A 24813-nucleotide genomic window follows, 5' to 3' on the forward strand; every position below is an offset into this window, starting at 1 on the left:
AGTAAGAGAGAAAGAGAAAGAGAGTAAGAGAGAAAGAGAAAGAGAGAGAAAGAGTAAGAGAGAAAGAGAGAGAGAGAGAGAGAGATTGAGAGAGAGAGAGAGAGAGAAAGAGTAAGAGAGAAAGAGAGAGAGAGACCAGGACAGGAGACTTCTTTGGAAGCGAACACAAGGCCGTCTGTGAGTGGGTTCCAGGTGTGTGGGCTGAACTGAGTCCTGGTGGGGCTACTCAGGCTCGTACATGTCTGCTGTGCGCTCGGTCCAACCGTCTAACAACGAACAATGGGCCTTACAGTCTGCTCCTGCTGGTGACTGTGCACACACACACACACAAAGACACACACACACACAGTTACGCACACACACACACCTAGTGTACAGACCCAAACTCGCACACCGTGTCCGATTGTGTGGATCTAGATGAAGATTAGATGTGGAGTAGCTTCGAGGTTGCATGCATTCTTTTGTAGATGTCATTCATCTCGAAATCAGTGATTATTCTGTCGGTGTATCTGACACGTGTGTTGTGGGTGTGTATCCAGTAGCTTTTTTACAAGGTTTCTCCGACGACCTTCATCCTCCACGTATTCATCTTCTCCTCTCTTTCCTCTGGTAGATCCGATGGGAGAAGAACATTACGTTAGGAGAACCCCCAGGGTTTCTCCACTCCTGGTGGTGGTAAGTGACTGTCTGTTGTCTTCCCTTTCTCCCTCATCCCCCTGCTTGACATCCTCCTGTCCACCCTCCCCTCCCCTCCCCTCCCCTCCCATCCCATCCCATCCCCTCTTCTCCTCTCCTCTCCTCTCCTCTCCTCTCCTCTCCTCTCCTCTCCCCTCCCCTCCCCCGTTCTTCCCGGTCCAAAATCCAACCTCTCGTCCGAACCCCCCCCGGTCACCACGAAGTTGGAATGGGGGGGGGGGGGGGGTTGCGACGGTGAACGCACGCCCCCCGACCCAACCACGGTGAGTCCGGCCGTCCGTGTGAGCGTGCCACCTGACCTGGGGCTCCCCCGCTTTGTTTGCAGCGTCTTCTGGGACCTGTACTGCGCCGCCCCCGAGAGGAGAGAGTCCTGTGAACATTCGAGCGAGGCCAAGGCTTTCCATGACTACGTGGAGTCCTCCACGGTTCACTTCTCCCGTCTCGTTTTTTTTTTTTCCCCTTCCCCCCCCCCCCCTTTTCTTATTTTTCTTCCGTCTCCGAAACCCTCGACTTCGCCTCCCTCGTTGCGGACGTCTGGACGCCGCCGGTCGGTCACGCGATTGGTCGGCACAGGCGCGCGGGTGAACCCGGCATTCTAACACCTCACTGTCGAGTGGCGGTGTTTGCCCGATTCATCTGTTAAACGAGCACGAGGGATACTGGCTGTGGCTCGTCCGCACACGAGGCAGAAACTGGAGGGTGAGGGTGGGTTGGGGGGGTAGATGCGAGATGGAGGGCGGGGCAGGAGGGTGCGGGGGCGGTAATGAAGGAAGGAGATCTGGTGGACGGAGGGTTCTCCTTCCTGGTCTTGGTCTGAGTCCTCGTGTTTCAGCGTGGTGTGTGTTTATCCAGAGTCTCTGTGGGGAGGGACCAGGTGACTGCGTTCGGCTAAGCCCTGCAGCTCTCTCTTTCTCTCTCTCTCTCTCTCTCTCTCTCTCTCTCTCTCTCTCTCTCTCTCTCTCTCTCTCTCTCTCTCTCTCTCCGCCTCGGTCCTGCTTAAGTGGAGGATCCTGCTCTGTGGACACTCTACCCTCTTACTGAGGAGATGGGAGTGTGTGTGTGTGTGTGTGTGTGTGTGTTGGTGGGGACAGGCAGACGTGTTGTAGTGGTTTCTGGTAATGGTACAGTTTGTGTTTGTGGAGTGTTTTGTGTGTGTACAGTGTTTTGTGTGTGTGTGGTGTGTGAGGTGGCGTGACTGTGTGTGGTATAGCTACAGTTTTGTGTGGCATCAAGGAACAGGGAGCCGAGATGGGTCTTGGTGTTTTTGTATTGTGTGTGTGTGTGTGTGTGTGTGTGAATGCTGCTGCTCATGCTATGCGATGATGATCTGAGTGATGAAGAGGCACTTGGGGAACGACGGCAGCAGCACTGTGATGATGTCATCCTGGCTCCGGGGAACAAGCTGGAGGGCAGCACGACCTCAGAGAGGGAGGGAGGGAGGGAGGGGAGGAGGGAGGGAGGGAGGGAGGGAGGGAGGGAGGGAGGGAGGGAGGAGGGAGGAGGGAGGGAGGGAGGAGGGAGGGAGGGAGGGAGGGAGGGAGGGAGGGAGGGAGGGAAACTGAGAGAGGAAGAGAGATAGAGGGGGCAAAAAGGGAAGTCAGAAGACAGATGAATCGAGGCCGGGGAAAAAAAATGGGGAGGAGGGAAAGAGAGAAGACGAAGGAGAAATAATGCTCTTTTAAAAAGAACGAAAGGAAGAGGTGGCAGAGTAAAGCAGGTAGCAATGTGATGTACAGTACCGATCAATTCAACTTCAACAACTCCACAAATAGATCACAGAAATGCCTCAATTAAGAGGAAGGCCAGCGTCGCTTGATGAATGGGCCAAGGCCACTAAATCCGACCCACTTTCTCGTTTCCTTGTTTGGAATGTAATCAACGCTTTGTAATTGGAATGCGGGGTCACTTTCAATTAACTGTTGTAAAGCAGTGGTGATTCTCTGATCAAGTCAGCCCCTCCACAAATATATCTGCAGCTCAATTATAGAAAACGATTATAGAGAAAGTCGTGGGTGAACGAACTAAAACACCTTGATTTGATGGGCATGCCGTTTGTTTCAGTCTTCTGAGGCTGATGCAGATTTTTAATCAGATATTTGCTGGTAATTATTTTAGATAGCTAATTACAGAGTGCACGTCTAATGGACTATAGTGGGTGACAGTGATGGCAGTCTTTCACTTAACGGATTCAATTTAATTTGACAAAGGCTTCGGTTTTGAATTGGGACCACTATCTTGCGTTGAATCACTGAATTATCTGATATTTGCGTGCCTCTGTGCGTGTTTGTGTGTGTGTTGGGGTGTGTTGAAATGTTTACCGCTTTGATAGTCTGCTTTATGTACAGAATGTTTATAACAGGGGAGACTGCACACTTACAGGAAGTTGAATGCTGATCAAGTGAAAAGCAGAAGGAACCAAGCCTGATAAATGAAGTGAGAGGTCGTACCGTATTGATTTTCATCTTTAGACAGGGCTTTTCAGGCAGGGGGGAAAAAAGCATTTACAGTTCTGTTAAGTGCTTTGTAAATTGTGTCTCAAAGCTAAATGAGCTAATTCCATTTGCAAAGGGCCCATGCAGTCGTAAAACAAGCTATTTTTACATTCTTTCACTTGCCCGGAAATGGCTCTATTACTGCAGGAATTCTGCGTGTCGATCACTTTGACGTGAAACGTGAATTTGTCTTGTACATTCGAGATGGCTGTCGACGCAAACGGGTCCCGCCGACAGAGAACCACATCGTTGACGTGTCGTAAACCCGGTAACAGAGTTGTCACCCACCCAGCTCGACATGTCACCTCGTCACCGTCGGGCTGAACGCGTGCCCACGGCAGCCGGCCCTGTCCAGGGGACATGTGGCGTCTCGTCTCCCTCTCTCTTATTGGTCCTTATCTGAACTCGTTTCAGCCCGATGGCGGGGACGTGAACACAAACATGAGCCGACGAGACGCTGTGAAAAGAGAAGTCGTGCCAGCATGAAATTGCCTGTAAGACCTATGAAATCAACCCATGCATGTTAGCGAGGTTATTTTTCTTCCACAGCTTTGGGTAGAAATTGGCATTTAACACCCCCGATCGCTCACTGGAAAATGCCACATTTCATTAAGGCTATAAGTTACATGGACGGTGTGTTTGTGTGTGTTTTGGGGGGTGAGTTGGTTCAGCCCTGTGTTCTGCTCTGTACTGTACGTGTTCTGTGTGTGATCTGTGTACTGTCAACACAAGTACTGTGAGGAAGAGAGCCATTTGGGCTTGAAAAGACAAACAAGTGCTGATCAGGCAGACAGACAGACAGACACAGACAGGCAGACAGACAGACAGACACAAACAGGCAGACAGACAGACAGACAAGCAGACACAGACAGACAGACAGACAGACAGACACAGACAGACAGACAGACAGACAGACACAGACAGACAGACAGACAGACAGACAGACAGACAGGCAGGCAGGCAGGCAGGCAGGCAGGCAGGCAGGCAGGCCAGGCAGGCAGGCAGGCAGGCAGGCAGGCAGGAGGGTAGTGCAGTGGGGAGCCTCTGTAATCTCAATGTGGTATTCCTTTGTGGTCTTCCTGTTTGGTATCACTGTGTAGTGTTACTTTGAGAGCGATACAAGTGGATGTCACTGCTGACACTGTGCTGTTGTGGAGGAGAGGAGATCAAGAACGAGTGCCAAAGGCAAACTTCCTCTGACAAAACGATCTGCCTCAAAGTGCCACATGACAAACATGCACACTAACAGAAATATCCATTTACACACACACACGCATACACTCTACACATCTCTCTGTTTCTCGCTCTCTGTCTCTCCTTCCTCTCTCTCTCTGCCATACACGCACAAAACACACACTGATAAGTAATAACATAATGGCATACATATTTCACGACAGTAGGTACATATAATTTTTCTGCAAAACACTAAGCGCACACACACCTCTACACACAGACACACACAGGTGTGTATCGACCCTTTTGGCAGGCATCCAGGAACACTAGGGTGTGTCAGTATGAAGGGTTTGGTTGTCTGTCTGTTGTAACTGAAAACACCCCTGTCCTGATGTGACCCCTGAACACACACACGATCCACATACGCACACACTAATATACACGCATACATTGACACACACACTATCCAGACGCACACACACACAGAAAGAGAAACTCGAAGGCACGCACATGCATAAAAGTACATATGCACAGAAGCACGCACACATGCACACACACACTCGTGGTCGTGGGGAGGGGCTATTTAGGCCTGCTGTGCAGTTTCCCTGCCTGCCAGGACATGTCTCTGAGAGCGAGTGCTTTTCTGCGGCTGAGATGACCTCATCGCGATTCTCTCTACGACGACACCCCCTGATTGGTTACCGGAACTGCCCGCCGATGTTAGAGAACACACACAGACTCTCTGCGCACCTTTATACACAAACCCCCCCATGTTTTCACGTTTGGGAGAAATGTTTACATGAGGTAATCTGAGTGTTCCCGTTTGACATTAAGGTTCATGTCCTGCACTTTAAAAGGCTCTTTGTGTCAGTATCAGTGCGCAAGCCGTTCTCCAGCAGGAGTGTGTATCTGTGTGTACTTCAGTGTGTGTCTCTCTCCTTTGTGACTAGCAAAGGGAGACGTTCCTGCCTCAAAGCATTGTGGGTACCAAGCTGATTCCACCCAGCTTTGGACCAATGAGGGGGTCAGAGGGGACCCCGAGTCTGTTTCCAGGGCAACAGAGCCCATCTTCCATCTCGCCTCTCCTCCCGTTTCCGAGCCAGAGAGAGAGGAGAGGAGCGAGTGTGGAAGGTGACTCACAGCAGAATCATTGCCATGGCGATGGGCAATGGGGAGCGGGGCTCGAGGGAAAGAGAGCATTCAGATGGCCGCATTTGTCGGTGGCCACGCTGTAACAGAAAGCAATGTTCTGCCACGTGAAACGCTCGCTATCTTCATCTGAACCCGTACATAGACATGTTTTGTAACCCTTTGGATCCAGGTGCTTGTAAAAAGGGGTACGATACGGGTTTGGTAAGCTAGTAAGTGTTATTAACACACATTAATGTTACTGAGCAGCTTAAGGAGGGCCCTTATGACCTGTACGCTATTATTAACCCTTGCATTGTCATCTAACTCATATTCATGTAAAGAAACATCTTGTAAGGGAATAATGATGTATTAACTAAAGCTTATTCCAAGCACCTGGGCCTGAAGCCTTAGCAACATGTCTGTCTTTATTTTTGTAATTGTAAGCGGAAAACAAGAAAAAGGAAACGGTCCTTGGTTTTCCCCTCTCTCTCTCTCTCTCTCTCTCTCTCTCTCTCTCTCTCTCTCTCTCTCTCTCTCTCTCCTGTCTCTCTATTTCTGTCTTTCTATCTGTTTTGCTTTGGCTCTCTCTCTCGTTCTATTTCTCTCTCTCTCTCTCTCTCTCTCCCTCTGTCTCTCTCTCTCCCTCTGTCTCTCTCTCTCTCTGTCTCTCTCTCCCTCTGTCTCTCTCTTTCTCTCTCTCTCTGGTTCTTATTCCTTCCCTCATCCCTTGTTAAGTTGCTCCCAGGAGTGTGTATTTTCCACTGGTGCGCTCTGTTGAGTGGTGTCACACACATGTTCGGACATGTCGCGAGAGCGTGGTGCGCGTGTGTCCGTGCACGTGTGGGTGTGTGAGAGTGCTTCTCAGGGTTAGAGTTTCAGGACTACAGCGGACAAACCGGTACGAGTGGCAAGGAGGTGGATCGAGGTGGCAGGGGGGCAGGCTGGGTGGAATGTCGTCTCCTTGACCCCAACTAATCCCAGGTTGGGGGTTGCTGTGGTAGAAGAAGTCTCTCTGTCTTATCAGGCTCTGTCCCTGAAGTTAGAGGAGGCCACAGCAACCCTCTGACACGATGAGCTTGGCTTGGCCCGGGTACAGAGGAGAGGGAGTTGTCGGCGAGGGCGTAGGAGAACCTTCCGGATGTCTGTCGTCCTCTCACGTGCTCTCCAAAGGCTGACACATGCAGTCTCGCGTGATGTCGCGTCGTGGAGATTTGCAGGGTTGGAAAACCTATTTTCTGTCAACCTCTCCTCTCCCCTCTTCTCCTCTCTTCTTTCTTCTTCTCCTCTTCTCCTCTCCTCTCTCCTCTTCTACTCTCCCCTCCTCTCCTCTCTTCCTATCCTTTCCTTTCCTGTCCTCTCACCTCTCTTCTCCCTCCCCTCCTCTCCTCACCTCTCTTCTCCCTCCTCTCCTCACCTCTCTTCTCCCCTCCTCTCCCCACCTCTCCTCTCTTCTTATCTTTCAAAGGGGTTGGATGGTCAGGTCAGATAGGAGAGCAATACTTCTTATCAGCCTTAGTGTGACTATCAACTGCTGTAAATCTCACTCTGTCTGTCTGTGTGTGTGTGTGTGTTCTCATCCAGTCCACGGCCACACCTCTCATATTATACAGTCCTGGCTTTACGATCAGAGACTTGTTTATGACGCCGGATAATGACATCAGTAATAAAAGTAATGCAGGCAGGGCTCCCACCGCACCACATCTTTCAGTACTGCTGACTCCGGCCTACCAACTATTACCTGACATTGGCCCCAGCACCCATTGTCTTGTCATTACAGCTGCAGTGACTCTAATGACTCTAATGACTCTAATGCCTCATAATAACTCCACAGCAGTGCCTGGTGTGTTTGGCGGGGTTATTATGTGAAGGGACGGGGAGTGGAGGAGGGAGGGAGGGATGGAGAGAGGGATGGGAGGGAGGGAGGGATGGAAGGGAGGGAGGGAGGGAGGGATGGAGAGAGGAAGGGAGGGATGGGAGGGATGGGAGGATGAGGGAGGGAGGGAGAGAGGGAGGGATGGGAGGGAGGGAGGGATGGAGAGAGGGAGAGAGGGAGTGAGGGATGGAGAGAGGGAGGGATGGAGGGAGGGGAGGGAGGGAGGGAGGGAGGGAGGGAGGGATGGGAGGGAGGGATGGAGAGAGGGAGAGAGGGAGTGAGGGATGGAGAGAGGGAGGGATGGAGGGAGGGGAGGGAGGGAGGGAGGGGAGGGAGGGAGGGAGGGATGGGAGGGAGGGAGGGATGGGAGGGAGAGAGGGGAGGGAGGGAGGCCGGCCATTGTTTTTATTCCTTCTGCTGTACGCTCTGTCTTCCATCTCTCTCTCTCTCTCTCTCTCTCTCTCGCTCTCTCGCGCTCTCTCTCTCTCTCTCTCTCTCTCTCTCTCTCTCTCTCTCTCTCTCTCTCCTCTCTCTCTCTCTGCGCTCTGGTCTCTCCTGTTGATCACCCTCTGACGGCCAGCCAGCAGATAAGTCCCAGCAACACAGGAGTGGATGTCCGGTGCGAATCCGCATCGTAGACTAACGGAAAACGCTGCGAACGTTCAACCGTACGTACGTGCGGGAATGTTTACCAGTTTTGAATGTTTTATGTTTACCTGGACAGGACACACACGGGCACTCGCACGCTGCGCACACACACACAACACACACACACACATGTGCACACCCACCCCATGACATTGACTGCAGATTCAGCACTGTAAGTCTGTCTCTCTAAAAGGGGATCGCGCCAGGCATAAAATGTAGGCTGCAGCATGTGTTTGTTCAATCATTTCGTATTTTATTCGGTAGGTATTTCTTACTAAACCATAGGTTCGAATTCTAATTCGAGGACAGACTTCACTCCGGGGAGAGAGCTGGGAGGGAGGGTTTTTTGGAGGAGGGAAGCTGCGAATGTCAGGGGTGATATTCAGGCTTTATTTTTGCCTTGAAATGTGAAAAGTGAGTTTGGCTGTGGGATCGGAGCGTGGAGCGCGCGGGAGACCGACTTGGTCGCCATGGGAGACGGTGAATAATGCATGGTTAAAAGGCCGAGGAGGACTGTTCTCACATGCAGCGCTCCTGCAGTCCTTAGACTCCACGGCTCAAAGTTCTCCAGGTTCGGGTCTACAGTCTGCTTCACGTTCTTCTCGAAAGCCTCTCTGCTCCTGTTTACACAGTACGGCGACACACACACACACACACTCAATTATGTATGGTCAATCGTTACCCAGTCGTAATTCAATCCCTTTATTTGACCACAGGTTGTTAGGCTTAACTTGAATCGATGACACCTGCTTCTGCAGTCCTCGTCATAAACCCAGGTGTGTGTTACTGTGTGTAACGTGCGTGGGTGTGTGCATGTCACAGCCGTGTGTGTGTGTGTGTGTGTGTTATGTGTCTGTTTGCGAGTGACAGCCATTTTTTCCATTTCCTTCTCCCTGGTCCAGGAAGCGGACTAATGGCATTTGAGAGGATGGAGGGTGGGAGGAAGAGAGGGGGAGGGAAGGAGGGAGCGGCTATCGAGTTCCTTCCTGTGCTGTGTCATTTGTGTTTTTCCGTGGTAATGGTGGCCTCGAAACCAGTAAGACCATCAACCCGCACCACCCACCAAAGAGGATCCAGTGACCCTCTCTCTCTCTCTCCCTGTCTCTCAGTCCATTTCGCAGTCCGCTGTGGCCACACCATGTCGCGCACGCCACCTTTATTGCACTTCTAGAATGTTCCAGACTGTTTGTTTGTGACACTCCACCCGTTTGGAAGAGCCAGAGAGGAGGCGAGAACCGGAGTGAGATTGAGGCCGGGGGTGTGAGCGAGAGGGATCGTCTGAGTGAGAACGGAGAGTGTGGGAGAAGGGGAGAGTGAGAGAAGGAGACGGAAAGAGAGAGAGAGAGAGCGATGATGAGAGAGAGAGAGATGCAGGGGGGGACAGACAGACAGGCGTTCGGGATGCCTCTCACGTCTCTGTCGTAATAAGAGGAGATGACTTTCTCCCAACACACACACACACAAACACACGTTTGGGCTATTCAGACGCACGAACACGAATGCATACAAGCACAGCGACGGGTCGAGATTCCTTGTCCAGTGACGCTTCTCTTCATAACCGATTGAGGTAAGTTAGTTTGATGGATTGACGGATTGATGCATGAATACGTACATTAGTGAAGGGGAAGAGGGAGAGGGGAAGGCTTAAGAGGGCCGTGTCCAGCCTGGCCCGACGAGAGAGGAGGAGAGGGGTGGGGGAAGAGAGGGGAGGAGTGGGGAGCAGTGGAGGGGAGAGGAGGGGCTGAGGAGGGGAGGGTTAGGTGTGGGGGGGGACCTCTGGTACCAGAATCCACCTTGAACCGCAGGGCTCCAGACTGAAACTCTCGGAGTTTGACCAAAATCCTATATCTCACTCCCTGCTATCACAGATACCCACCATTGAATGACTGAATGAAACGGGGCCCAGTGGTGCTATATAATCACACTTACACAACAACAGAGGATCCGGGAAATGGTTTCCAGTGCCTTAGTGGCTCGTTCCCCCTTAATGACAGAGCTGGTATTGATCTGAAGGACGCTGGAAGGCTTAAGAGATATCAGCTCCGAGGAGCCTACAAATCCTCCATCTTATCTGGTGTCGAGTGACCATCTCTGGCAGCCCTACGTGGTGATGTTTTCGGCCCTCACGGCCCAGTTTTGAGGGAGCAGAGTGTTGCCAGGGTGTGTGGCGTCTGTTGAAGTGCCGGGGTAGCGGGAGAATATCCTGGATTTTTTGTTGTTGTTGCTTCTCTTTGGAAAATGCTGGCTCATCAGCAGGTCAGGTAAATCTTTCCTCCCTCCCCCTCACGTGCACAGACGCGCGTGTCTGTGTGTGTGTGCGGAACTAACATGCAAAATACACACACTCCCTCGCTCCCCCTCCAGCTTGTTCTCTCTCTTCCTTATCTGTCCTCCCTTTCTCTCTCTCTCTCTCTCTCTCTCTCTCTCTCTCTCTCTCTCTCTCTCTCTCGCTCTTCTCTCTCTCCCTCTCTCTCTTCTCTCTCCTTCTCTCTCCCTCTCTGTATCTCTGTCTTAGTGAGAGCACAATCAGCAGACCTTCAGGCTGTGCCAGTGAGTGAAAGGCATTCTGGGTAATCAAGAGTGGAGCAGAGAAGAGCAGGGTGAAATAAACCCCAGAGAGAAAGAGGGGTGGACACACACACGCGCACACAGTGTATGCAGCGTGTGTACATGTGTTTACGACCACAGTCAGACCCCGCCCTCCCCTGCTGGTCGTCGTTGACGATTCCGGCTTGTGTTCTAAGATAAGACAGTGCTGCAGTAGGATATGACATGGCACGACCGCTTCAAGCAAAAGACGCCTGTCTCTCGAAACGAGTGAGGGGAGTGCGTTCTATGTTAGATGGCTAGGGATTGTGTGTGTGTGGGGGGGGGGGGGGGGGGGGGGTTATCTTGGCTCTGATAAAACCTTATTCCAGTCTGACCTAAAAAGTCAGCCAGCGGAAGCTTGAGAGAGTTCCACTGAGCCTCTGCTTCCCCCCCGGCCTGGGAGAGAGAGGGGCTGGGGGAGGGGCCGGGTGGGGGAGGGGGTACGTTGGGGATGGGAGGGAGGGAGGGGGAGGGGGTGGCAGCTAGGTGGGGGTGGGTGGGTTGAGGTGAGGGAGGTGGAGGGGCTAGGTGGGGGAGAAGAAGGGGACAAGGTGGGGGAGGTGGGGGAGTTGAGGGAGGTGAGAGAGAGAGAGAGAGAGAGAGAGAGGCAAGTACAGCCTGTTTACTTTTACCTTGTGCAAAACATCATCATGCGTTGTTCATTCGATGTCCAACGAGTCGATTCAGTGTGGTCGTGCGTGCGAGCGTGCGCCATGTGTGCTGTGCAAAGCCAATAGCAAGGGTGGCGTCCTCTGCGACTCAGCACAATGTCTCATGACACCTATGCCCCCCCCCCCCCCCCAAAAAAAAAAGAACTACGACCTCTAACCTTTCACGCCAAAACCCCACCGACCTCCCCACCCCCTCATACAATCCCAATCGCACGGACAACGCATGCTGTGACGCCGCGCATTAGCGAGGGCTAGCGATGGTTCGTTAGCTTAAAAAAAAAAAAAAAATGAAGAAGAAGAAAAAAAACTCAGGAAACTGTCAACAGTGGTGATGAAATTTGCAAGCGCCGTCTGTCTGAGGCAAACAAAACAAGAGTGTAAAAATAACCTGGGCGGCTGAGCCCAGCCGTCTGCAGACAGGCAGGAGGACGGCTGGGGAGGTACCGAAGGCAGACCTGCTCCGTTTGACGGCGACAGGCTGGGAAAGCGGCGACGGGTCGTTGCTTTTGTGCCGTGCGCCGCTTGTCTGTGCTGCTCCGCAGGTTGGGGTGCAGATACGTGGCCCTGCGTCCCTCCTGACCTGTGCTTTCTGTGAGGGTTGGGGTTAGAGATTGACGTGTGTGTGTGCGTGTGCGCGCATGGCTGTGCATTCGCGCGCGTGCGTTTCTGTGTGCGCGTCTGTGCATTCACATGTTTCTGTCTGTTTGTGTGTGTGTGTGTGTGTGTGTGTGTGTGTGTGTGTGTGTGTGTGTGTGTGTGTGTGTGTGTGTGTGTGTGTGCGTGTGCGTCCTCCAGAGTGCTGCTGCAGCCCCCAGCCCCGTCCTTGCGAACCTTCCCCCAGGAGAGGGCATGCCGGTGGGACCAGTTCCCCCAGGATTCTTCCAGGTATACACGCACACACACACATTCACACACACAAACAATTAGTAAATGTGTGGAAAACAAGGTGACAGTGAGACATTGAGCCATCATAAGAGGTTAATGCAGAGGTTAAACAGAGTAGAAGAAATGAAATAAGCTGCTTATCCCTTGGTACTGTATGTGTGTTTCGCTGTGGTATCCCTTTGTGTGAGCGAGTCCCTGTGTGTGTGTGTGTGTGTGTGTGTGTGTGTGTGTGTGTGTGGTGTGTATGTGTGTGTGTTGCTATCAGATTAGTAACCACAGATTTTAGGAGACAGTACCTGTTGTCCCTCAGTAATAACTAACTCTACAACGTCAAGCTTTTATCTAAATTAACTTTCTCTGTGCGTGCACATGTGTGTGTGTGTGTGTGTGTGTGTGTGAGAGACAGAGAATCTCCTCTCCTGGAACGTGTCTGTTCTCTGAATGAGGGGGTAGGCCGTCTTCTGATTGATTAAACGTCATTAACAGTCAAACTCTGTAGCTGCTGTCTGACGTCCAGATCAATAGCCTTCACGGCCGTTTTTTTTAGCTCCGATTTCACAAAACAGAGTTGATGCCAAAACGGACCCGGTTCTATGTACATTATACCCCCCCCCCCACTACACACACACACACGCTCTTCTGCAGATCGATCATTGTTCGTTGGAAGCCGACTTTGAAGATGGATTGTCAAGGCCAATCCTAAAACAGTGTGGTTCGTTAGTGACTCCAGCTTATACCTGGCTGGAGTTACACTTCAACATACCCAGATACTGAGAAGCCCCCCCCACACACACACACACGCACACACACACATACAGTACACACACACATTCACACCGGCATCATTCTTGCACTGTAACGTTCACCCATTCATGGTGATGACACATCTTCTGCAACATGTATTTGTCTCCTTTCATGTCCTTCTTCCTTCGCTTGTTTGTTTGTTTGTTGTTTGCTTGTATGCTTTTCTCTATGATGGTATTAAACAAACAAACAGCAAACATGTTTGTGTTCTGAGGGCCGTGACGAGCACTTGACGAACAGGGGGAACATGAGCTTTGGAAAACCCTTTGTTACCCATCTGTGTAGCAGTAGCCAGTCTCTGGCTGACATGTTCAGTTAGGGGAGGCTTGAAAGAGGGGGGTTATGGCCCCGAATCAACTATAAGGAAACACTGCTCTCTAGTGGTGAAGCTTAGGTAGTGAGTCTGTTGTGTCTGAAGAGGGGTCACGGAATAGGTAGCTAGCTTAATCCTTTTATCTCTACAGCGTTCACCTGATAACATCATGATAGGCCATGGGCATACACTCTGTTCACACATACACACACACACACACACACATACACTTAACCCACATTACCTGGTTGTGTTTGTGGGTTGTGCGTTCATGATGTTTGGCTCGCTCATCTGCGTGTCGAAAGATTAACGGACAGAAGCTGAACATACTGAAGCGTGTTTGTGTTTGTGAACGCGCCTCCTGAGCGTGTGCTCCTGTGTTTGTCTCCTCAGCCGTTCATGTCGCCGCGTTACCCCGCGGGTCCCAGGCCTCCGCTCAGAATACCCAATCAGGTAGCTGCAACACTGCCGCCATGTGACCAAACCAGGAACAACATCTGCTAGATCCTCCACTGACACTGACCGACCGTCAGTCGTGCAGAACCCATTTTTTCACGAACACACAGTACATCCACTCCTTAATCCACAATGAACGTGAATCAATCATTTCACAAAATTCCGCCGTGCACACTTCATACATCACTTGCCATACTGTGGTGATCATTTCAAACGTAGCAGGTGAAAGGTTGTACAATGGCAGGTTGGTGCTTTTGGGTTCATAGTTTATGTTAACATTTGACCCGAGGGCCTGTTTCTGGTCTTAACAGGCTCTTGGGGGTGTCCCAGGCAACCAAGGCCTTCTACCAAGCGGAATGGATCCCAGCAGACAGCAAGGTGTTTATCACACACACACACATACACACACAAGACAATGGAGATGGCAGCCTCTTCATACGTTCTCATTACTCCCAGGACATCCAAATATGGGCGGGCCCATGCAGAGAATGACTCCTCCCAGGGGGATGGTCCCACTCGGGCCACAGGTATGTGATTGGCTAAGGGTCTATGGGGCCATCTCTCCGCCCCTTCAGAGGCAGATCTGTGACCCAGTGTTTTGCGTGTATTTATTTTTGCCGGTTGGTTGTGACGGTTGTTTCTCTGCAGAGCTACGGAGGGGGCATGCGCCCCCCCCTGAACGCCCTGGTTGGCCCTGGCATGCCTGGCATGAACATGTAAGTAAGCGATCAACGTGAGTATGGGCCCCACTCGCGTCAAGGCACGCATGGGCACGCTGAACACTCGCGCGCACGCGCACACAGCAACCCCTCACGCGAATACACAGGCATGTGCACGTGTGTGTATATATTCACGGACACGTGCGCTCACAGAGGCGGGCGCAGTAAAACGCGCACATGCATTTGAGACAAATGAGCAACAACTGTCAGTATATGTACATTGAAAAAAACTCCCAGTTTCTCCCAAACGATCACGGTTATGTAAGAATTACATAAAGACATGACGTTGTCAGTCAGTCACTTACAATGGTCGCTCTGTTCAGTGATGTTCTTGCCCCCCCCCCTTCATCATTCTTCCTGATTTGCTCTGGCAACCACACCATGTGTTGATGCCAGCACAGATTCAGAGTGAATCAGAAAGGGAGGTTTGTGAAAAGGTGAAAAGGCTAAATGTGTGTGTGTGTTTGTGCGTGTGTGTGTGTGTGTGTGTCTGTGCGCACATATTAATTTCAGGGGCCCTGCTGGAGGGCGACCCTGGCCGAATCCCAACTCCAACTCGGTGAGTACAAACCCAGCGTACAGGACATGCAGAAACACACAGTCCCAATTCTGCACTTACTGACTCAGCCCTCTCTCTCCCTCCCTCTGTGTCTCTCTCTCTAACTCTCTTTTGCTCTCTTGCTCTCTCTGTCGCTCTGTCTCTCTCTTGTTCTTTTGTCTCTGCAGATCCCCTATTCCTCTGCGTCTCCTGGGAGCTATGTGGTATGTGACTGCACTGGCCTAGGTCCCATCTTCATCAGAGCCTCTCTGTTGTTGACAGTCCTGTGAAACTCCACTGTGCTTCTCTCCAGAAAGGTTCAGTCTGTCCTCACTGTGTGTGACGCCACAAAGGGCTGACCTCTGGCCTTCAATGTCATTCTAGGGTCCACCTGGAGGAGGGGGGCCACCAGGAACACCCATAATGCCCAGCCCAGCAGGTACTGTGTGTGTGTGTGTGTGTGTGTGTGTCTGTCTGTCTGTATCTTAATGTGCCTGTTTAAGTGGAAAATGATTCATGCCTCAGTCAACCTTTTTTTCCCGCCAGACTCGACCAACTCTGGTGACAACATGTACACCATGATCAACACCGTCCCTACTGGGGGCAACAGGCCCAACGTGAGTCCATCCTTTGTTCACTGAGTGTGTGTGTGTGTGTGTGTGTTTGTGTGTGTAGTATATGCAATATTGCATGCAAGATGCAGCACCATTACGTTTGTAACGTGTGTGTGTGTGTGTTACCTTCAGTTCCCTATGGGTCCAGGGGGTGAGGGGCCCATGGGAGGGATGGCTGGAATGGAACCACATCACATGAACGGTTCTCTAGGTAACCATCCCATAATCCTCATGATCTGTATTCTAGAATCCCAGGTATAAGCTCCTACACAGAACGCTAGCTATTTTAATTGACCGTATCCCGCCCTTCTCTCTCTCTCTCTCTCTCTCTCTCTCTCTCTCTCTCTCTCTCTCTCTCTCTCTCTCTCTCTCTCTCTCTCTCTCTCTCTCTCTCTCTCTCTGTCTCTGTCTCTCTCTCTGTCTCTCTGTCTCTCTCCATCTCTCCCTCCCTCTCTCTCTCTCTCTTTTCAAGGATCAGGTGACATGGATAGTCTCCCCAAGGTAAGAGAAAGACATCCAGATGACTGTGTTAGACGTGTGAGCTTGTCTCTGGGTCGTAGCGGCGTGTAACCAGCCTGTGTGCCCTGAGCAGAACTCCCCGGGCAACCTGAGCATGAGCAACCAGCCGGGGACCCCCAGGGAGGACGGGGAGATGGGGGGGAACTTCCTCAACCCCTTCCAGAATGAGAGCGTGAGTGCCGGGCCTAGGCGGTCAAGATGAACTTTCTCATCCCTCAGGGATGAGAAAGTTCACATCCCGTTTCAAACACGTAGATACACTGCGCAGCAAACCCCTTAACTGGTTCCTCTCTCTCTCTCTCTCTCTCTCCTTCTCTCTCTAGTATTCTCCAAACATGACGATGAGTGTGTGAAGGGCAAAGGGACAGGTCGGGAGTGCTGGTCTAACAGCAGAGCGGATCAGTTGAATGCACATGAGACAGGATGTGGTGTCATCTAGGCCGGTGTCTCTTCCTGGATCTGGTCCAATCAATGGACCCTGGCCCCCTCGTCCTCCTCCTCCGCCCATGTCTGTCTCTTCTCCTCCAATCTTTTTCCTCCCTTGTTTCAAGGTGTGACGCCCCCCCCCCCCCCCCCCCCAAACACACACACACAATCCCCCTCTCCCCCGTCATCGAAACTCATCACCTCCCCATGTATAAAGGAACCCAACTCCACTGAGCAGGAGCCGACAGACTCTCTGTATATTTATGTATGTATGTGACACATTCCCGCGAGCTGGCATCGAAACAGAAGGCCGTTCCTTTCCTCCTCCGCCGTCTTGTGAAAAAAGACTCTTCTGCCTGTGTAGAGACTGGAGCCCAGCCCTCTCATGACGAGTCTCGAGATTTTGGATGGACACGTGGACGATTTCTCTATTGGCTGATTTAGGAAGAAAAGAAAAAAAAACGAAACTGATTGGATCATTTCGGAGCACCCGGGTGACTGTCCCAGCAAACCCCTCGCTTCTCATTGGATGAAGAAGATGAAGACGTCAATTGCGGTCTCTGGTCGGAGTGGGCTATGAGGCAACGGGTCACTTCGGAACTCTACTTCTATTTTCACCACCCAATCCTGATGCGGTATAGTGTCCAGTGTACAAAGAAAGACAGGAAACGGAGAGAAAGACCGAGGGGTGAAGGGATCAGGCGCGAGATCTCCTCTACCAGACCGATGGTCAGCTGTTTTCACCGCTCGGCCGAACGCCAGCTCGGTTCGTGTTTGTTCGTTTGGATCCGTTTGGTTTCCTGTGTTGAGCGTTCTCATGCCTTGTATCTCGTTGTTGTTTTTGTTGTGTTCACTGCAGCCTATGAGTTTCCCGAGGATTGTGTGCCTAGACATGGCACATAGTAACGTGTAAAAAAAACAAACCTGTTTAAAATTGTTCATGTGAGACTGAGAAGTACAACCCGAGGTCAGACCCTTGGATGTCTCGTCAGAGGAACGATTGTTGATTGAGAGAATAACAGAATGAACCATACCATATCATTCTTAGGATGCGATGGCAGTTGGAGCCTAGAGAAACGTGACATTTATTCCTACATGTGCTAGATGCAGTCAGTCTCTTAATTTATTACTGTCATCCGGAGAAACTGTGATCTTACTGTTAGTAAAGGGGAGTACTGTAGACTTGTTTTTATCATGATTTGAAATCCGATTCTCTGCCCATGTTAGATTACCCAGTGAGCAGAAAAAGCTATTGAAAAAAAAACAGAGTCCACTTCTCAGACTCTTCGAGGAAAATGTACAGTTCACAAATGTAACTCCATGCTAATTGTATGTGCATTATTTAAATGTCGAGAGGAACAGAGACTAAGGGGGAAGGAGTTTGGCACACCATCACTGAAAACCCAAACAGGATATGTTTGTTTTAATGTTCATTTGAAGTCACAAGTGAGATTACAGAGAGGCATATGTACATTTGAATCTACATACTCTGTTTCTTTGTTCTGGTTTTGGTGGAATTCCATTAGTGAGATGTCCATTTTGTTTCTTTTTTTTTAATCTCATGTTATGTTTTTGTAAATACACTGAGAAGTACTATATGGGTTTTGAATATGCTATAAAGCTTCTCTTCGCTCAAAGATATGGCTACTCCTTTTTGTAACAAAAATGAAAGGGTTTTGTTATTTCAATGCACAAGGTATGTCTCTTTTACTTAATGTACGGGAAGCCAAGTTTCCTCAAAATCCCCCCGAATTCTGGGACTGGGGTGAGAAATGCAAGTGTGTACACATCTGTGGTCGGTAGGCGTCATCAACTTGTACTCGATGTATCTAGCTGTTAGGAACAGCACACCTGTGATCCAAAAGTACCCGGACGGTTCAATCCAGGCGTGACCAGGGGAGGCGTGTCGAGTCTCACCCTTTCTCTTCATACCCACCTCTCACTCGCTGACAACCTCATGTCGACTTCCCCGTACCTGCAGCACCTCCACAACTGAGGCGCAAAGCCTGTGTGAACTTGCCTCGGCTGTGCCTCCTCTGGCACGTTCACTCCTCTCATGGATTCCCGAGGTCTGGTCGTTCTCTTGGTGGTCACCTGCGTGGGCTCTGTCCCACTTCCTGAATGCGAGGAGCTGCTGAAACCATTGGGTCTTGATGACCACAGCATGGTAGGAGGCCTACCCGGGTCAAATATCCTTTGCAAATATCATTTACCGTACTGTACTTTGAGGGTGTGCTTGATTGAGTTTACCTGTGGCTATGCAGCCACTGATATTTTCGGTTTGAGTGTGATATTGTACCTCAAGGATGATTCAATGTATGCAGACACATGCCTAAAGGGTAGACCATTTAGTATTCTTAAACAACTTAAAATCTTACATACTCTGATCCACACGTGTTTGTCAGCTATCAGAACATGTAAATGTTGTACAGCAAGTCCTGTTTAAAGGCCCAACCTTTAATGCACATTTCTTTGGGATCTGAACTAAATGAAAAAACAATGCCATGCCAGTACTCAAAATCTATAAACTTGTGTCCTTCGACAATCTAAGTGCAGAAAGCAGGAAGTAGCTAAAATGCCCCTTGTTGTTTTCATCACTCACTACTAAACGTGGCATGTATGGAATCCAATCCATTTCACTGTGCAATCCATTTTCCTTCTTTACGTGAATGCAATGACATCCTCATTTTATAATATGTGCTGGATGGCTATCTTTCTATTTCTCTTTCTATATTTCTGTCTTTCGAATCTATCTAATCAGTTAAAACTGTATATTGTTTTTATTGTGTGTTATTGTAGAAAGGCCCATCCAGGGACGGGAGATGAGAATTAGCATTTGCTATAATCTCTGTGCATTACATCGGCTGCAAACTTTGCTCTACAGCTATGTTTATCTGCATTGTCCCTGTCAAATAAATTAAATAAAAATTAAAAAAAGTGGCAAATGGTTTGTCATCCTGGCACCCTTTGAAAACAGCCACTGAGACATGACCACTGAGACATGACCACTGAGACATGACCTGGCTTGTCAGCTGACCTTAACAATCTGTGGACTTCACTCTTACACTTGCAGATCTACGGGAAATGGTATCTCATCATCTCAGCTTCTGACAGTCTGCACTTTCGAGTGAGACATATCTCGGTCAAAAGTAGCTGGATAGATGTGAGACCCACGGAAGATGCGACAGTGTTGTTGCTACGATGGGGAGAGAGGATGTAAGAATCATCTATTTGAGGTCTCAAGTCATGGACTGACATCCTCCCAATGTTGACGGCCATCTTGGTGGTTTCTTCTCCTTTGACAGAGATGGAACATGCAGTTATGGGACCACAAAAGTGACCATTTCTGCCAACCCATCCAGCTGCTGTAAGTCAACCTTGTTGTGTGTCATTCATTAGAATCTTTTCTTCATGACATTTCTGACCATAGCATATACTGTACCTCTTCACACCTTTTACAGTGAAGTTCACCTCGTACTCAACCAAACGAGAAGGCTACTATCTAAAGCCATGCCCCAACTGCCTGCTCTGGATAGACACAGTTCATGAAAGCGGTCAAACTGGAAAAAACATTGACATGTACAGTAAGTAGTGACCATATGCAGAGGGTTGAATAAATAAACCCTGGGTTAAATCAAGTGGAAATATTCAAACCACCGCGGATAACATGAGATCTGTCAGAAGGCTGGCCGGAAATATGCACGACATTTAAAAAAGAGTTGACTTTGTTTATTAGAACGAGCTCGGATCGTGTAACCAGTCAGGAGACAATAGTCATATGAGTAAGCAACGTGGTTCACAAATGTCCTTATATACAATGAATAGACTGTAAATATAGTTTCCACAGAACGTGTCCTTACAAGACACAGCATGGTCAGCAAATGGGTACAGTAGAAAAGGTAAACGGGGGATAACATCATAACTCATGGAAGTCCTGGTTTTTACGTCCTTCTTACTGTCTCCAGAGAGTCTGGACATGTGCGTTCCATATCTATATGCGGACTGTAAGAGCCTCTTCTTGACCTCTTGACCTCAGCAAGAGACAAGTCTCTCGTGTACAATTTTTTGGCGTATCAACTGCCTACTGTGTCACCTCCTTTTTCATCCCTTTTCCAATACTCTAACCACCACAATAGAACTATGTACTTCTGATCCTTCATCTTTTGCTGTTCTTGTGTCAGGTAGGACCCCGGAACTTGAATCCCTTCATCTGAAAAGCTTCCTGAATCATACCGCCTGCCTGAACTTCCCCGAGGCGTACACTTCCTACGACGGGGTCACAGGTCAGACAATACACACTCCCCTTTAGTCCAGTAAGATTCTGACGTTCGCTAACTGTCGTTGCAGCTGTGACAGTATGCAAATGGATCACCAGTGTAGAATAGAACCCTCCCAAACGCTGGAGAGAACCTACTAGAATGTCTAGCCAACGAGCCAGTGTTTTGACTGAAGTGATTCTGGGATGTGTCATGTATAGGATAATCAAACAGGTCTCTCTTCTTCCTTGTCCTTGTGTTCTAGAGGTGTGCTCTGACAACAAAGATCCTGACCTTTGTGATGACCTGCCCAAACCCCAGGCCTTGCAAGACCTCACCCATGTGATCAAAAAACTCTTTTTCTATTCCTGTCTGAAACTTGCCTCAGAAAAGTTTACAGTCATGTTGAGGTGGCGTCCAAGACAGACAGAATCGATGGCCAAAGAAAAACAAATTCTAACAATAAAAAGTTTGATAAGAATGCTTTATTAGGAACAGTCCCGGAATCATTGGTCTTCCTGGCACTTGGTGGTCAAATGAATGAAATGGAAAGATTACTGAGTGACTTATATACCATGAAGTAAACAAGAACAAATACAATTTCCCGTAGAATATGTCCTTCTACAGTACAGCAAGAGATAATAAAACTTCAACCTAGTCTTTTACAGTACACAATCCCTATACGTAAACACATGTACCATTAGGATGACTCAAGCCACCACTATCTCACTGATGATCCCCTATAATCAAATACCCTTTCCCTTGCAGATTTACGGGAAATGGATTTATGTTATAGGCGTTTCTGACCACAGCAAGTCCCAGTATTCTCCGGAAGGGACACAAAGCAGCTGGATTGAGGTGTCTCCGACCACCGATAGCACAGACCTCACCCTGCGATGGGGTGAACGCATGTACGAGCCTGTCTGTCTGCCTGTCTGTCTGTCTGTCTGTCTGCCTGTCACTACTTTTCTCTCTCTCCCTTTCTGTCTCTGTATCCATCTCTCTTTTTCAGTCTCTTTCTCCCTTCAAGGAATTCCCCCTTGCAGAAACGTGCAGCTATACAGTGTATCAACAGACATGTTGGGGCACATCCAAAACTTGGGTGAAATATCATTTAAAAAATTCATAGCAACCTGTAAGGTGGCAAGATTTGCTCAAAGGGTGGGTTCCTTTCCCTTTTAGCGACGGAGAGTGTAAACATGGATCAGCAACAGTGGTGGTCGAAGAACAAGGCTCCAACAGATCCTCTCGTAAGTGGCCGGGTCCTTCGTTATTTTTACCGTTTCATGTCTTTTGTGGTTAGTCATAAATTTGGATATTTTCCCCTTGAAAACGTGTTGTTTTACCCAATTTTTCCCAGTTGAGTACAGCAGATCTGATGTGTCATATCCTCGCAATGGGACGTTTCTTCAACCCTGTCCTGACTGTCTGCTTTGGAGAGAAACTTCCACCGTGCTTGACGTCCCCACCAGACTCCTGTTCTTGTTCAGTAAGTTGACCAGAATCTCCTACGCTGTGTTTCGATACTGACCTACATGTTTGCGTATGAAAATATCAATGTTAGTCGTGAATTAAATGTTGTTATTGCAGTACCATTTACCATTCGGAAGTATCGTGTCAGAAAGGCAGAGAGAACTTTAGACAACCCCATCTGTTTCCTCAGGAAGAACAGCGAAGCTGGACAAGTTTCACCTGGACATGTTCAGGACACACGCTACTTGCCTGACCTTTCCTCAGACGTACAATTCCTACGATGGAGTCACAGGTCAGTTTGAGATCCCTGCTCTACAGGAGCCTGATGAAAGTCTGGGATCACTTTGCGCTGCAGCCAGATGGCTGGTCCTGGTTTATTTCCTGAATGTGCACTTGAGATTAGACTATTAAGTCTCCCAATGACATGATAGGAACAAGTAGAGCAAATCACGTATCTTTACAATCCCAGAGGGAAATCCACTTAAACAAGAGATAGATGGGTATTGGAAAACACAGGAATACGGAGAGAGGGTTCTGATATGCTGTGCAACACCAAACAATAACAGTGTTTATTTCTTCTTCCTCTCTCCAGAGCTGTGTCCTGAAGAACGTCCAAAGTAAACAGGTGGTAACGGGAGCTTGTGACATCCACCAGCTGCAATCCCAGGCATCTACCAAACGCCGTCAACATCACCACTTGTGATATGGACAGTTGTACGGCTGAATTTGTAGTATCACTGTTGGCAATGCAGCATGTGTACAATGAGTTACATGCTAGGAACTTTTATCCCATTATAATGCACACTCTTGATGTCAAAATATGACAGTATCTATTTGTAGCACAATACAAATTAAATTAAAAACACAGTAAAATGTATGTAAATGAACAATATATTTTACAGTATATTTTTCACTTGACCATAACAACAAATAAATCATGAAACTGTGTAATTGTTAAAGGGCTAATGTACTGTGTATACAGTGATTTAGTAACTAGTATTATAGCATAACCCCCTGTTTTGAACAGTTAGTGTGTCAAAATGAGCGATTTAACCCTGTCAACAAAAACATGCAAGCAGTCATGAGCTCCCACAGGACTCTGGAATGCTTGCGTTCACTGGATTCTCCGAAGACAGCAGCTGAACCCATTGCTATGCGACAGTGCACAACATACCTTGTTCAGAGGGGCTGTTTTATGCTGGTTAAAACCAGAGAGGGGAAAGAAACCAGGCGAGGCAATCTTCTGTGAGTGATCTGGCATCTCGAAAGCCAGTTCTCATGGTAGTCAATGAACTTTGCCACATGAAACAAGAGGCCGACTCTTGTGCAGACTGGTGTGTTTTGTTTTCTGCACCCAAGGAAGAACATAACAACCTCCAGCTAGAGTAATGTTCACAACAATCCCCACGTTACCTAACCGTGGCCTGGAGGGTTAGAGGAAACTTCATTCTTTGAAACTGATCACCAGACTTGGCTGGTGTAAACAAGCATTCGTTGAAAGACCATCATTACAAATTTAAAACAATCAGTTTGACTTGTTGTACGAGAGCATACAGTAAGAGGATGGCCGGTAAATGTAGGCAACCTCACACCCATAACCCCCCCTCTGTTGTATAACTCCCTCTGTATGACCTTTGAATATTTACATTACATTGTCATTTAGCAGACACATCCAGAGCGACTTACGGTAAGTACAGGGAAATTCCCCTGAGGCAAGTAGGGTTAACTGCCTTACCCAGGGACACAACGTCATTTGTCACTGCCGGGAATCAAACCGGCAACCTTCTGATTGGTAGCCCGATTCCCTAACCGCTCAGCCATCTGACCCACCCTCTGAATATGGATGCCTCTATCATTTTATAGCTGTCCAGCTAGCTGTATCTCTCCTGACTCTGGCCTAAGAGTCCAACTCTTAAAGCGGGTGATGTCCTCCACTTGGGGCATAGGGCTTGTAGTTGGTGTTGAAAGCACAAAGGTTGCATCAAAAGCAAACTGCAGGGTTCATGCTGTTAAGAGTTATTTGGTTTGATGCAGGTTGAGGTTCATGGAGCCCAGCAGGAAGTATCGGGTCCCATGTCGGGATAGGGTTTCCACAAACACCAGATGGGTGTTCTCGTTGACAGACCAAGATTACTGTAGAACAGCAGTGTAGTAACAAGATCTTACCTAACAGTTGGGTGCAGCCCAGTAGGTTAGGATGTATACATATGCTGTATATGTGTACATATATGTGTACGTATATACATACGTACTTACTTTGTACATATATATATATACAGCTTTAATATTAACCTACATAACCCACAGCGATGTGTGTATGTATGTGTGTGTGTGCAGTTAAAGTCGTTCAGTGCAACGGAAGAGAAAAACGGGCAGGGGTTCGGCATGTACAGTATGTTCCTCCCTCCCTCCTCTCCAGCGCCCTCCCCTCCCCTCGCCATTGTCCCAACCGCTTGGCTCGAGGGTCTCTCTTCCCCCAGTCAGTGCAGCCATGTCTCTCCAGCTGGCAGCATGTCTTCTGGCCCTCTTCTCCCTGA

General features: G+C 49.1%; 2 protein-coding genes across 5 annotated transcripts in view; both read left to right on the forward strand.

The window, feature by feature from the left end:
• LOC136938257 (single-stranded DNA-binding protein 2) overlaps positions 1-18184 on the forward strand; it is a 20751-nt gene extending 2567 nt beyond the window's left edge. Inside the window, exons 1-16 of one of the 4 annotated variants that reach the window (XM_067231553.1) lie at positions 454-527; positions 614-675; positions 1022-1106; positions 12069-12158; positions 13669-13728; positions 14043-14109; positions 14188-14258; positions 14380-14447; positions 14964-15009; positions 15177-15212; positions 15373-15427; positions 15535-15605; positions 15735-15813; positions 16081-16103; positions 16195-16293; positions 16445-18184. In XM_067231553.1, the coding sequence (XP_067087654.1) occupies positions 468-527; positions 614-675; positions 1022-1106; positions 12069-12158; positions 13669-13728; positions 14043-14109; positions 14188-14258; positions 14380-14447; positions 14964-15009; positions 15177-15212; positions 15373-15427; positions 15535-15605; positions 15735-15813; positions 16081-16103; positions 16195-16293; positions 16445-16474 (1002 nt within the window). In that variant the 5' untranslated portion in view covers positions 454-467 and the 3' untranslated portion in view covers positions 16475-18184. Of the gene's footprint in view, positions 1-453; positions 528-607; positions 676-1021; positions 1107-12068; positions 12159-13668; positions 13729-14042; positions 14110-14187; positions 14259-14379; positions 14448-14963; positions 15010-15176; positions 15213-15372; positions 15428-15534; positions 15606-15734; positions 15814-16074; positions 16104-16194; positions 16294-16444 lie in introns of those variants that run through there. The other 3 variants (XM_067231552.1, XM_067231555.1, XM_067231554.1) reach the window with 3 other exon arrangements.
• Positions 18185-18494: 310 nt separating this feature from the next.
• Positions 18495-23248, forward strand: LOC136938256 (uncharacterized). The gene is made up of 11 exons (XM_067231551.1): positions 18495-18714; positions 19621-19763; positions 19853-19914; positions 20009-20131; positions 20729-20830; positions 21069-21145; positions 21572-21714; positions 21986-22053; positions 22164-22292; positions 22467-22568; positions 22869-23248. The coding sequence occupies exons 1-11, from the start codon at positions 18604-18606 to the stop codon at positions 22895-22897; spliced, it is 1089 nt and encodes a 362-aa protein (XP_067087652.1). The 5' UTR covers positions 18495-18603; the 3' UTR covers positions 22898-23248.
• The last annotated feature ends 1565 nt before the right edge of the window (positions 23249-24813 follow it).

This window comes from Osmerus mordax, chromosome 28 (assembly GCF_038355195.1).
Source record: "Osmerus mordax isolate fOsmMor3 chromosome 28, fOsmMor3.pri, whole genome shotgun sequence".
NCBI classification, from domain to species: domain Eukaryota; kingdom Metazoa; phylum Chordata; class Actinopteri; order Osmeriformes; family Osmeridae; genus Osmerus; species Osmerus mordax.

Excerpts from the sequence above, each read along its gene's own strand:
- LOC136938256 (XM_067231551.1), top strand. The coding sequence starts at position 18,604 with ATGGATTCCCGAGGTCTGGTCGTTCTCTTGGTGGTCACCTGCGTGGGC. Across the intron at positions 21,715-21,985 it reads CTGCGATGGGGTGAACGCAT|CGACGGAGAGTGTAAACATG; the intron begins GTACGAGCCTGT and ends TTTCCCTTTTAG. Across the intron at positions 22,054-22,163 it reads AGGCTCCAACAGATCCTCTC|TTGAGTACAGCAGATCTGAT; the intron begins GTAAGTGGCCGG and ends AATTTTTCCCAG.